This window comes from Scleropages formosus, chromosome 1 (assembly GCF_900964775.1).
Source record: "Scleropages formosus chromosome 1, fSclFor1.1, whole genome shotgun sequence".
In the NCBI taxonomy this organism is placed as follows: Eukaryota; Metazoa; Chordata; class Actinopteri; order Osteoglossiformes; family Osteoglossidae; genus Scleropages; species Scleropages formosus.
The window spans coordinates 20,608,057-20,619,790 of NC_041806.1; the positions used below are offsets into that span (position 1 = coordinate 20,608,057).

Here is an 11,734-nt window from a genome sequence, read left to right on the forward strand (position 1 = left end):
TCCAAAGAGGAGACAAAAGTCACGGTGGCATGTTCATTATAATTAACGCTTTCGATAAAGTTTAGTGAGAAAGTCGCGCAAACAGCCGGACAAGGATCGTGGGCGGGCTTTAGGACCCAGTGACGCTGTCGGTTCTTTACAGTGGGGCTGCTGTGCTTCGTGGCGGACGCGCGTTACCGCGCGGGGAACGAGAGCACTTGAGGCGCAGTGCCGAACTTGCGAGTTTCGCTCGTGGAGGTCGGAACGCGACGGAATTTCCAGACCGCAGCCCTCGGACGCCTCCGGCTGCGACGCGAGGTACGTGTTTGAAAGGCATCGCTAATGTTCGAACTGGTGCGTGTGTCAAAGCCGCTGAGCTGGATACACAGGTGGGCGAGCTGGGCAGCGCGGTGGCGCGCAGCGGCTACCTACTGCGGCGCGGGGAGCTCAGGCATCTTGGCGCCAAAGGGGGCGTCTCGCGGCGGCGGAATGGGCACGTGGGTCACCGGCGTTGTGGCACAAACTTCCAGTGAAATTCCTGCATTTGCCCCCGCGGAATCTTAATATTATGCATTAACATGATCTCAAAAGTTATATATTTTGTTTGTGCTTGTCCAAACAGCCAGGCTGTGTGTGTCAGAGTCGTGACAAATCAAATGGAGGAAAAAAAGTTTTCCGACAAAATTCTGAGTTTGCATAACAGAAAAGCAAGAAACTATAATGAATGGTAGAGTTTAACACCTTATGTCGACATAATACAATTAAATATCGGTATGTGTTCTTACAAATCATACACTGACTGACACGAGTCCAGAACAACCCGATTGATTGCTATAACTTGCGGAGGGGTTTGTGTCTGAATCCCACTTTCAGCTCCAGTCCTTGAGCAAGGTCCTTACCCAAAATTTGCCTCAGAATCATCCTGTACAAATGGGTAAACGAGGATTCTGAGTAGCTTAGCACCACATTGCTTTGGAGGAAAGTGTAGGCTGAATGACTAAAGCATAAATGTCGAAAATATGCATGGAGTTTTTTAATATTAAAAATAGGTGGTTTTGTCATTTCAAATCAAGAAATTCCAGAATGTTCCAATGAAGGAAGAAGGAAGATGTGGCTGCGCTCCTGCCGTTTCCTCGTCCGGCACTGCACCTTGAGGTGGGCCCGGTCTCCGAAAATGTGCTTCGAAGCCAAAGGCCGAGGCTTTACAGGTCTGCAGAAAACTAATCTTGTGCCAAAGACCAGGTATTATGTTCTGTGTGACCACAGGGTTAGTATTAATTGGTGGAATTTGGGCATCCTTCCTCTTGAACACAGGCCATGTAATCCCCCCTCCCTTAGGATACAATACCAACATTGTAATTCACTTTGAACAAGAACATCTTCTAAATATATTAAAGGTAGCATGATTAATATAGAACAGCGTTCTCAATGGTTAAATACTATGAATATAAGGAAGGATTGTGACTTTTAAAAACTCTTTAGCAGAATATTCCTGTCTGAGAGAATATTTCTTTTTGTTATGTTTTTGGTTGATAAAAGGCAGTCAGCTGAGCACTTTGGTAGACAGCAGACACCCAGCTGCCTGTTTAATTTAAGGAAAATCCCCATATTTTACAGTCAATTGAAGGCATGTGGCTCACTTCCAAATATGCTACTGCTAGCAGCTAGCACACACTGCCGTTGTGTGTCCTGTGATGTTTACCATATATGCACCTGTGTGTGTCGCATTAATTTTTGCTTATTCGCTAGGCTGTCTGTTCCCTCCAGAGAAACTTGCAGTGTTAAGCTTCTTAGCATTTAGCCACTTATAAAGCAGGCTAATTTTTGTATGAGCAACTCAGAGTAAGTACCTTTATTAAAGGGTACTACAGCAGGAGGTGGGATTGAAACCTGGATCCTTCAAGTGCACAGCAGCAACTCTAACCACTGCACCACCTGTAAAAATCAGACTTCAGGTATTTTCTTTCACTTGACTTGTAGCTAGTTAAATGTAATCTGATGGTTAAATTTCCGGAAAATATTTGTAACTTAGAATCAGATGACTCAATGCTGCTGGCACCGCTGCGGTATTCTGTAATGTTACACTTTTAACATCTGCGTGTTTTATATATCTGTGTATGTCAAAAACTCCAGAGTGTCTAGGTTCTTCAGCATGTCTTGGATCACCTGGTTTCATAGATGCTCTGTACAGGGCTGCAGCTGTTTCCTAAGGGATTGAAACATATCAGTTTGAAGACACTTTGAAAGTACACTGCACACTATATGGTCATCTGCCTGCCATATTTTTCTCTGAGTTTTTTGTAATTCTCAGTTAGTTTAGTCTTATTTGCTTAAAGAGCAGACAAAATATTTTAGTCTTCAGATTTCTGGAGCCCTCTGTATACTGTAGTAATTTGTGAGCGCTTAAAGTAAATCCATTCTGGTACAAGTGGGTAATGGGTAGATTAAGCTTAGTGTCTGCTGGTGAATTATAAAAGAGATTTTTAAAACTATTCAGTATATTACACTGGATTTCACAGCCTTTAATTGGATATCAAAGGTTTCAGTGTCTGCTTGGTGTTAAGAATTGTGTGTGCGGTCATTGTCTGAAGTTCGGGGCTAGCACTTTGGTTTCTGGTGCCTAATTGTAAACCTGACCCTGCTGAAGCTTGCTGTAAATAATGGTGTTTTTACAGTGGATCCCTGTAAGGCCCCATGGGCAACGGTGTTGTTGTGTCCCTTCGCCACAGTCATGTGCGGTAAAGCTTGAACCAGCAAATAAGTCATTCCTATGTCTGAGCAGAACAGGGTGTCTTATTGTATCTGTGGTGTAGGGCTGTTAAAATTCCGCCAGTCTGAAAGATGGGCCAACTTCCTGTGGTCCTGAGACTGACATCAATCATCACTTGGTGTTGGAGCCCCAAGGCCTGTTTTCCTGTGGGGGGGCCCTCTTTGATACGTGCCAGTCGGTCAGGTTCTTCTGTTGGCTTCATGCTTCTTGTCATTGCTTTTGCAGCTTCTTGTCAAGTCCTAAATCTCTGAGTCTGGCAGGTTACCATTTTTCATTTAAATAGGTGATGTGTATATAAAGTTAGCTGTCTGCACCTTTCCAGCTAACAGCCTGATTTGTGGTGCTACAAAGGTAGATACAGCCTTTTTGCTCATTTGCATTGTAACATATGTTTTTAATATTTGGTTTTCAATACGTGCGAGTTGCCTGGGTGGGAGACTTGCTCACTGTGCTGGAGTATGCAGCTCTGAACTACTTTAACAACACAACCTGGCTGGTGTCTGGATACTACGGAAGGTATTCCAGTGATACTCAAGCGGTATCAGAAGTATTCATTTGTTCATCCTGCCCTTCCAGTTTGGTGCAAGAGTGAGGTATGTGTGTGTCTGCATGCATGTGCTGTTGGGTTATGGCTAGATTTGGGGGAGGGCTGTGAAGCATTTTTGTTTCTCCAGATAGGGAGGGAAACAAGAAGGCCCTGTGTTCAAGTCCCGGAGAAGAAGCAACAAGGAGAAGCCTGGAATCTGGCCCAGTGGCCCACTACAGTTTAGCTGGGTAGGGGTGAGGTGGGGTTTGATGTTGGGATGTCTTGTCTATCAGTACTACAAATCTTCTGTGTTTTTTGTATTATTCCATAACACATTTATGTTTACTCAACTAGCTGATGCTTTTCCCCAGAAGCGATCTATAGTGTAGTGGTTAGAGAGCCTTTGGATCCAAAGGTTGCAGGTTCAATCCCCACCTCTGGCTGTAGCACCCTTGAGCAAGGTATTCACTCTAAATTGCTCCAGTAAAATTACCTAGCTGTCTAAATGGGTGGGTAAATAATTATAGCCTTAACATTGTAAGTTGCTTTGGAGAAAAGCATCAGCCAAATGAATAAATGTATGTAATGTAATTTTTACTGGAGCAATTTTAAGATAAGTACTTTGCACAAGGGTATTGCAGGTGGGATTCAAGCCTGCAACCTCTGACTCCAGAGGTGGTGGCTGTAATGGCTGTCACCTGCTGGCCCCTGTTATTTACCCAATAAGGGTAACACCAAAGACTCACTCACAGAGGCCATGGAGGCAGTAATGTCAGCTTGTCTGACATGTGCAGTGTGTATCTGTAGTCACCTTTTGTGTGTTCTGTTGTGGTTTGTGTTTCTGCAGGACTGAGTACTGGATGCTACTGGAACTACAGCAGATCTCCGGCGTGGTCTTCAATGCGGGACATATGGTGAGTTCCCTCACTCCCTTAATAACTCCTCTAAGGTCTGCTTTAATTGGATGCCTTGTGAAACTTCAGGATGAAGTGCCACAGGTCCACCAGCAGCTGTGACAGCTGTAACAGTGAGAGTGAATGAGGCCATGTCCCACAATGGCTTCCTGTGCTACTGCTCTGTCTCGAGGTATCTTGCATCCTGCATGTCTTTGCCCCTTGGGCAGTGAATGTCCTGGTTGTACTAGGATACTTGAAAGACGTGTGGTAACCTGTTATGCATACTCACAATCTCAGTCTTTGGAAGAGCACACATTCTTTATGATCTGTTCTTCATATGCTTGTTACAGTTTCTGTGGTGGTTTGCTGGCTTTGTCCTTCTAGATGTTGATGTAAAATGGTTCTGTGCTGCAAAGAAGTGAGCATCGCTGTGCAACAAAGATCATTGCAAAGGCTCCTAAAGTGTACTTTTCAAGACAATACTAGCTAGTTTTTATTTGTGTAAAATTTGGGCCACAATGCTATGTTTTTATTTTACACATATGATACTGTCTGCCACATATCCAGGTCCCTCAACCTCCCTCTGTCCAAGGACTCTTGTTTCAGTACCAAAGAAATCAGCTGAGGTAGAAGTTACCCTTTGCTATCAAAGACTTCAGAAAGTAAATAACTAAACGTAAACTTTGTAATATTAAGTTACGAGTACTCAGTGGTAACTTCTGTTATTGTCAGCAGATACCCATGGCTAAATTAATAGGCTGGGCCTTTTCACTTGGCAATTTAGTGTCTGTGCCTCCCTGCCACCAGGTCTTTTGAAAAGACCTGATCAGTGCCATGAAGCTGCCAGACTCCCATCACATTGCACTAGAGAACTAGTATGTGCTGTCTGACCCCTGGAGGCAGGAGTGGGAAAAGGGAGTCCAAGAACCTGCTAGCCCTGATAGCCTTCCACAGCCATCTGTCAGGTGTGTGGCCCAGAGCCATCCACTTCTGTAGCATTCTGTGTGGTGTGACCTTGCCTTCAGGGGTTTCTGTGTACTACAGAGCTTGGTAATGTAATCATAGAAAATGGCTTAATTACCCTTATATCAATCAGCATACCTTAAAAGGCAAATTAGAGATTTTTTTTTTTTTTTGTTCCTGCAGAAGGAGTTTAAATGTGTCCAGTTTGCTCTTTATCTGTATAATTCTAGACACTTCATAAAAAGCAGGTCAAACCACTTCATACACTTAGCCAGTTCTCCTGTTCCTTTCAGTTTTTGTATGGTTTTTTTGAGGAAGGAATGCCTCATCCCTTGGGTTAAATTTATATGTGTGTTGATCTGTGTTTACAGGGTCCTCACAGAGCAGCCAGAGGAGGTCCTCTTCTCCAGACAGACAAAATACATTCAGAGCCAGGGTTTTGTAGAAATGGATATGTCAAAATCCTGGAGCTTGCAGAGACTGTCTCACTATGATTTAGATGACATGGACCTGTACTGGCTGGAGGAGCTTAATGTCGAGCTAGAAGAGATGGGTGAAGGTAACCCCAGCTGTGTTGTCCAGTTGAGAAGTCATTGTATTGCTAGAAATGATGTTGGAAATGGCAGTAATCAAGCCTGGATGAAGAGATGGATGGCATAATCAGGTGTTGTAAAGAAATAAGAATTCTGGGACTACAAATAATTTTGATGATTATAGTTGAGCATGTTTTCCAGCATTTCACCAAGGTTTTTTACAGAGGTGTGAAAAGGGTAATATCACTGATTGAGATCTTGAGTAGGATGCTTTTGCAAGGTTTAGCAGAGTGCATGTAGCAAACATCTGATTTAGGGAAATTGTTTCAGCTGCTGATCAGATATACAGTAAGAGACGTTTCAGATGACATTTCTGGTCTGATATTTGAGACCAGAAGGAAGTAAATGATACATGGATTTAGCCATTGTTTGTATAAATAGGTAGGAGAAACAGTGTGGAGAAACTTCATACTTCGATGGTTTATCCAGTGCAGCCAACCAACATTATTACAGTGCAGTAAAGAAGTCCCAAACTGCTCCCTCAAATGAGTAGATACTTCAAGCTTATATACCACATCCTGAGCACACCTTTTGATTGTACAAATATATTCCTCCAGTCACTGTATGATTACTTCAGGCCCAGTAGTAAAGTCAGCTAAATGTGATCAATCTATACCACCCTGTTTGGCAATGTCGTATGACAGCAGCTAAACATTATCAATTCTAAAGTCTTAAATAAAAACGGAGATTCACATGATGAACAAATAAGTGGATGCCATGCCTTCCGATACTAAACATTTTCAGACAGGAAACAAACTCGTTGCTCTCAGTAAGCCAAGACCTGACATAGCTTGTGCATTTTATTCCACCGTTGCTCTAACCACTATTAAAATAAGGAGTGTTGTCATTAGCATGTGGATTGTATCACTGTTGATTGTTACAGCATTAAGATCAAAGGACCTAGGTTTGAATCCTACCCCCTGCTGTGCTACCCTTGGTCAAGGTACTTGCCCTGAGTTGATGCAACAAGTATTGCTCAGCTGTTTAAGCAGATAAATCACTGAGTAGTTTGGTACACAAACATAAGTCACTTTGGAGAAAAGTGTCACCTAAGTAACAACAAAATGAAAATGCTGTATATGATTATGAGATGTACTCCAAAGTCCACACAATCTTGCTGGTGTGACTTTCACTGGATTCTCGTATGCCGTGTACGGGGTCTGGGAAGCAGGCTGCCATCCAGCAGCTTTGTGGGAATAAATGGTTGACCTCTCTGTATACATCCATATATGTATTTGTGTATACAAAAGCGTGTGTATACAAAAGTGTGTTCATGTCTACGTGTGTTCTGCACATCCCTGTGGGTGGCTGTGTATTTTGCCAGGTCAGGCCATGGTGGACGATCTGACTATGGAGTGCGCTATAGAGGCCCTGGAGCGCTAGTGCCATGACGTGAATCACGTTATCGAGATGGAGGAGGGCTGGGCATCGAGTATGATGAAGATGACGTACGTGACACGTGCCGCTCTCCCGACAGCGAGGAAGGCAATGACATGGTTTTTTGTGACAAATGCAACATCTGTGTCCATCAGGTAAGGGACCACAACTTCAAGTGCATTTGACCAAACCATGCCACTGAGTTGTTAAAATAGTTTATGCCCAATGGTCTTCCTTCCTCATTTTAATAGCATTTGCTTCACATGCGCTGCTGATTCACAAAGATGTTCTGATGTGGCCTCAGTAGTTCTGTCCCCAGTCTCACCCTGACAAATTGTGTTACAGGCATGCTATGACATTGCGGAAGTCCTGGAGGGCTGCTGGCTGTGCACGACATGCAACCTGGGCATTGACCCGCAATGCCTGCTGTGCCCCACGAAGGGCGGTGCCATGAAAGCCACAAGGGCTGGGACTAAGTGGGCCCATATCAGCTATGCCCTGTGGATTCCAGAGGTCCATCCCAACCCCAGGTAAGTATTGCCTGTCCAGAGGATGGAGCCAATCATAGAAGTGTCCTGCATCCCCCCCCAGCCACTGAGTGCTGGTCTGCAGTGTGTGTAAACTGAAGATGGGAGCATGTATCCAGGTGGGTTGGACTTCTCCCAGAATTCATCTGATTCGACTTTTTTTTTTTTTTTTTGCCTGAACCCACACTGGGCGCACTGACTGAGAGCCAAGCAATTGAGAAACCTACTTCTGTTCAGATGATGGAGAACATCCAAGCTTTTTGAACATTGACCCATACCATTCTCCCCTGGAGTGCTCAGTGAAAAGCTGTGTCATCCCTTTTCATGTGATCTGTGCCTTCAAGCACAGTTTGGAGATGACCATCCTTGATGCAGCTAATGAGGTCAAGTTCAAGTCCTACTGCCTGAAGCACAGCAAGCCCAAGATGGGTGAGGTACACCTCAGCCCTGTAATCCACAGGCACGGTGAAGTCAAGTTCACGAGCCCAGAAGCTGCAGCAGCTGGAAGAGAATTTTAATATGCTGGTGTGGTCTGAGGAGCTGGCACAAGATGTAGGCCTCCCCCATTGCCTCCTGGACTTCATCTTCCAGTATTGGAAGCTCAAGCATAAGAGCAACTTCAAGAAGGCCCTGCTGCCTCCTCAGGAGGAGGAGGATGGCGACAAAATCATGTAGCAGCCCACTGAGGACATTACACCAAGACCTGGAGCGGGTGGGTGCCCCACTGTGGCGACCCCTGCCATGGAGAAACACCCTGCCAGCCACCTCAGCAGCAAGGCTCATTGATTTCTGTGCATGTGATGTATGTGCTCTGTGGTCACCACAGATAAGGAACTTGTGTTACATGTTGAGCTGGCGGGAGAAGCTGAAGCTGTCCCACTGCAAAGTGCAGGAGCAGATCTTTAACCTGCAGGTGGTGCTCATCAACCACGAGTTGTTAGCAGGTAACCAGCTGCAGGGCCTCATGAGGACTGAGGACTGTGGACTTTTTTGCAGGCTCTGAGCAGGGTTCATATACTGTTCACCTGGCGGAGCCTGTCCTTGTTTTGAAGAACTTTTTCTGCTCTTGTTCAAAAGATAAAAATTGAGATAGTATTCACACCTTGTAGTAATTCAATATAATTTATTTGTACATTTATTTATTACAAATATATGTGCTGGCATCCTGAAGACAGGCTCTGAGTACTTTCATGGGATTACAGATAAAACAAATGATAGACCATCACATCTAACACATACTTGCAGGAACATTAGGCTGTATATGAATTAACAACTAAGGACAAAAGCAAAGAGTTAAACAATCAGAAGAAATACAGTTAATGATGTAGACAAAGTAATGTCTGAATTTTTTATGTTGTGTGTTTTTTTTTTTTTTTTTTTTTTTTTTTTTGAGGTCTCACTCTGTCCTTTCTGTTGGAGACTGGGATGTTCCACAGCCTCCTCCAAGGTTAATGCTGAAGCTGAAGGTGCCCAAAGTGATCATTGGCAACGGGAAGACGAGCTCCAAGTCCAACAGAACCCTATTTAGATCTTAGCTCCAATTTATATGAGGAGAGTGATGGCGGATGGAACTATGGCACATAAGAAGCCATAGGGTCGACCACTTGAATGGTTTTATTTCTGAGTCCGGCCATCCACGTGGCGATAGCAGGTTGCCCTGCCTTCCGGCAGTGTCCATGAGGCCCTCAGGGAAACCCTTTGCATTTCAGGTTGCCCTGCACAGCCGCTCCTTCAGTGAAGCTGGCAAACTGGAGTGGGTACAAAGTCACCGACCTAATGGAACAGCAGAGAAGTACAGCACTAAGATGGACTGCTCCTTCCAGGCAACCGGTGAGCAGGATGGCCTACTTGGCAGGCTTCACAAGTCCACCATGGAAAATTTCAGCCACTCGTTCAAGGAGGCCTCAGGTAGTCTTGCATGGACTACTCAGGGCCTGCAGGCCCACAACAAGCCTGAGAGGAAGGACTTCACCAAATGACAGGTGTGGCCCAAGGTGGCATTAGAGCAGCAGGGGGGGTGTGCCTAGGCTCTGCCAGGACAATGATGGGTACTGCCCAGACCTGCAGCTCAGTGACGCCGACCCGGAGGCCAAGGGCAGGCATTACCGGGTGTGGGGGGAAAAGGGCAGGGTCCCTGTGGGTGTGAGCCAACTGCGAGAACATGGCAACGAGGGCAGCCATAGTCAACACCCGGGGGGCCCCAGGGCCTCAGTGCACAGGTGACACCCCTGCACAGACCCTCCTGGCCTTCTGCTCTGTGTGTATGCTGCCTTAGCTCTGGACCAAGTGCCAGTGCAAGCCAACCCTCACACTGCTGTCACCACCCCAGATAGCTAGTGTATTCAGGGGGCGCTCGAGATCAGATCCCCATGTGCTCCACAGGGGTCAGGCTCCAGACAAAGGGGCTGTGGCTTTGTTTTATGAAGGGTGCTCTCCAGCACTGTAACCTTAGTAGGGAGGAAATAGGGCAGGTGGTGTAACAAAGCACCAGTCTTCCCTCATCTGACCCCATCACTTTCATCAGGTTGTTTTCCACAAGAATGGGCCTGTACCCAGTCTGAAATTTTCATGTCTGTCCTGCACGAGTCCTTCTGTCTTCACCCACACTCTGCTGATGTGTTTTGCTTAGGGTACGGCTGCCAATGGCCTGGGTTGTTTTAAATATTACTTCAAAATTAACTTTCAACTATAAAGGCATGGAGGTAGCATTTGGAGATAGGGAGTGTAGTGTGAACAGCAAAATTCCCTGAATTCTGTGTGAATCACAAATTGAGAATCCAGATGTGTGTTTGTAAAAAAAAATGACGCATGACTATGACAGACAACTATTAAATCTGAAGCCCTTTTTAAAGGACAAGGGATTATGTCTTTTTTTTTTTTTTTTTTTTTTCTTCCTCTGAATGCATTTTTGGGTGTATATGCATCTGTATTCATTTAGCTGATGGCTTTTGCCAATGCAGCTTACAGTGATTTACCCATTTGTACAGCTGGGTGGTGTTTGTACTACAGCAATTTAGGTTAAGTACTTTGTTCAGCAGTACTACAGGAAAAAGTGGGATTCGAACCTGACACCTCTGACCTTTCATGGTGGCTAACCAGTGTGCCTCCTCCTGTGCATCTATGCATCACATTTATTTTGTGAATTTTTTGGTTATTTTGCACAAGTTCATGAATATGGAATATCTTCTTTTAAGAATATTTTCAAATACCAACAGAGTATCTGAGAACACACAATAAAGACATCTTGAAATATCGGTGAGGCTGGATTTATGTGAATAGATTTATGGGCACAGTTTATAAGCTGTAGTCGCAGTGCAAGATGGCACTACAGAGACGGGGCACAGCTGTGCTTGTTCTCGTGACAGAAGTGAACCTGTTACTGCGGCACAAAGACGATGCACTGTTCCACTTGCCCTCAGCTGTACTTCTGCCACAGTTTGGCAACTGTTCAAAATCACATTCTCCTGTTTCTCAACCACGTGATTCCTCAAGCCACTCTACACAAGAGGAAGCAGAACCCTCAGAAGTAGCCAGCTCAAAAACCATCTTGCCTTATGTCAGAAAGGGAAAATTCATTGTTTGCTTTTGCTTGCAAAGCTAGTTAAATTGAAAGTATGGTATAAAATATCAAAATGGATATCTTTTAAAGGGGGTTCCTGTTCAGCTGTCACTTCACTGTACAGCATATGACTGATCTGCATGCTGTTACTGCTGTGTCAGGGAGGGTTTTTCTCCTCTTTCCAAGATGATAAAAAAACTTGTCATTCCTTTACCCCTTTCTCATTTCTTTATTGATCACTCACATTGAATTTGACCTCAAGTTATGAACACAATTGGGACAGGAAGTCTGTAACTTGCTTGTTTGGAATACAAGGAACCGGTGCACTGGGGTTTACATGGAGCAGCAGTAAACTGGTTAGAGCTGCTGCCTTTGGACCCAAAGGTTGTGGGTTTGAATCCCATCTTCAGTGTAGTACTCTTGAGCATGGTACTTCCCCTTAAAGTGCTCCAGTAAAAATTACCTAATTGTATAAATGGGTAAATAATTGTAAGTCAATTTGGGGAAAGGCATCAGCTAAATGAATAAATATAAACTGAGCTGG

General features: G+C 44.6%; 1 protein-coding gene across 1 annotated transcript; it reads left to right on the forward strand.

Moving 5' to 3' along the window:
* The first annotated feature begins 2,673 nt into the window (after positions 1–2,673).
* On the forward strand, positions 2,674–9,610 carry LOC108933103 (protein Jade-3). The gene is given in 15 exon segments (XM_074559694.1): positions 2,674–2,683; positions 4,154–4,189; positions 4,739–4,797; positions 4,979–5,136; positions 5,506–5,693; positions 7,052–7,147; positions 7,150–7,259; positions 7,450–7,704; positions 7,706–7,750; positions 7,925–8,082; positions 8,084–8,320; positions 8,322–8,343; positions 8,458–8,575; positions 9,051–9,106; positions 9,341–9,610. Coding segments are annotated over 15 exon segments (1,818 nt in total).
* The last annotated feature ends 2,124 nt before the right edge of the window (positions 9,611–11,734 follow it).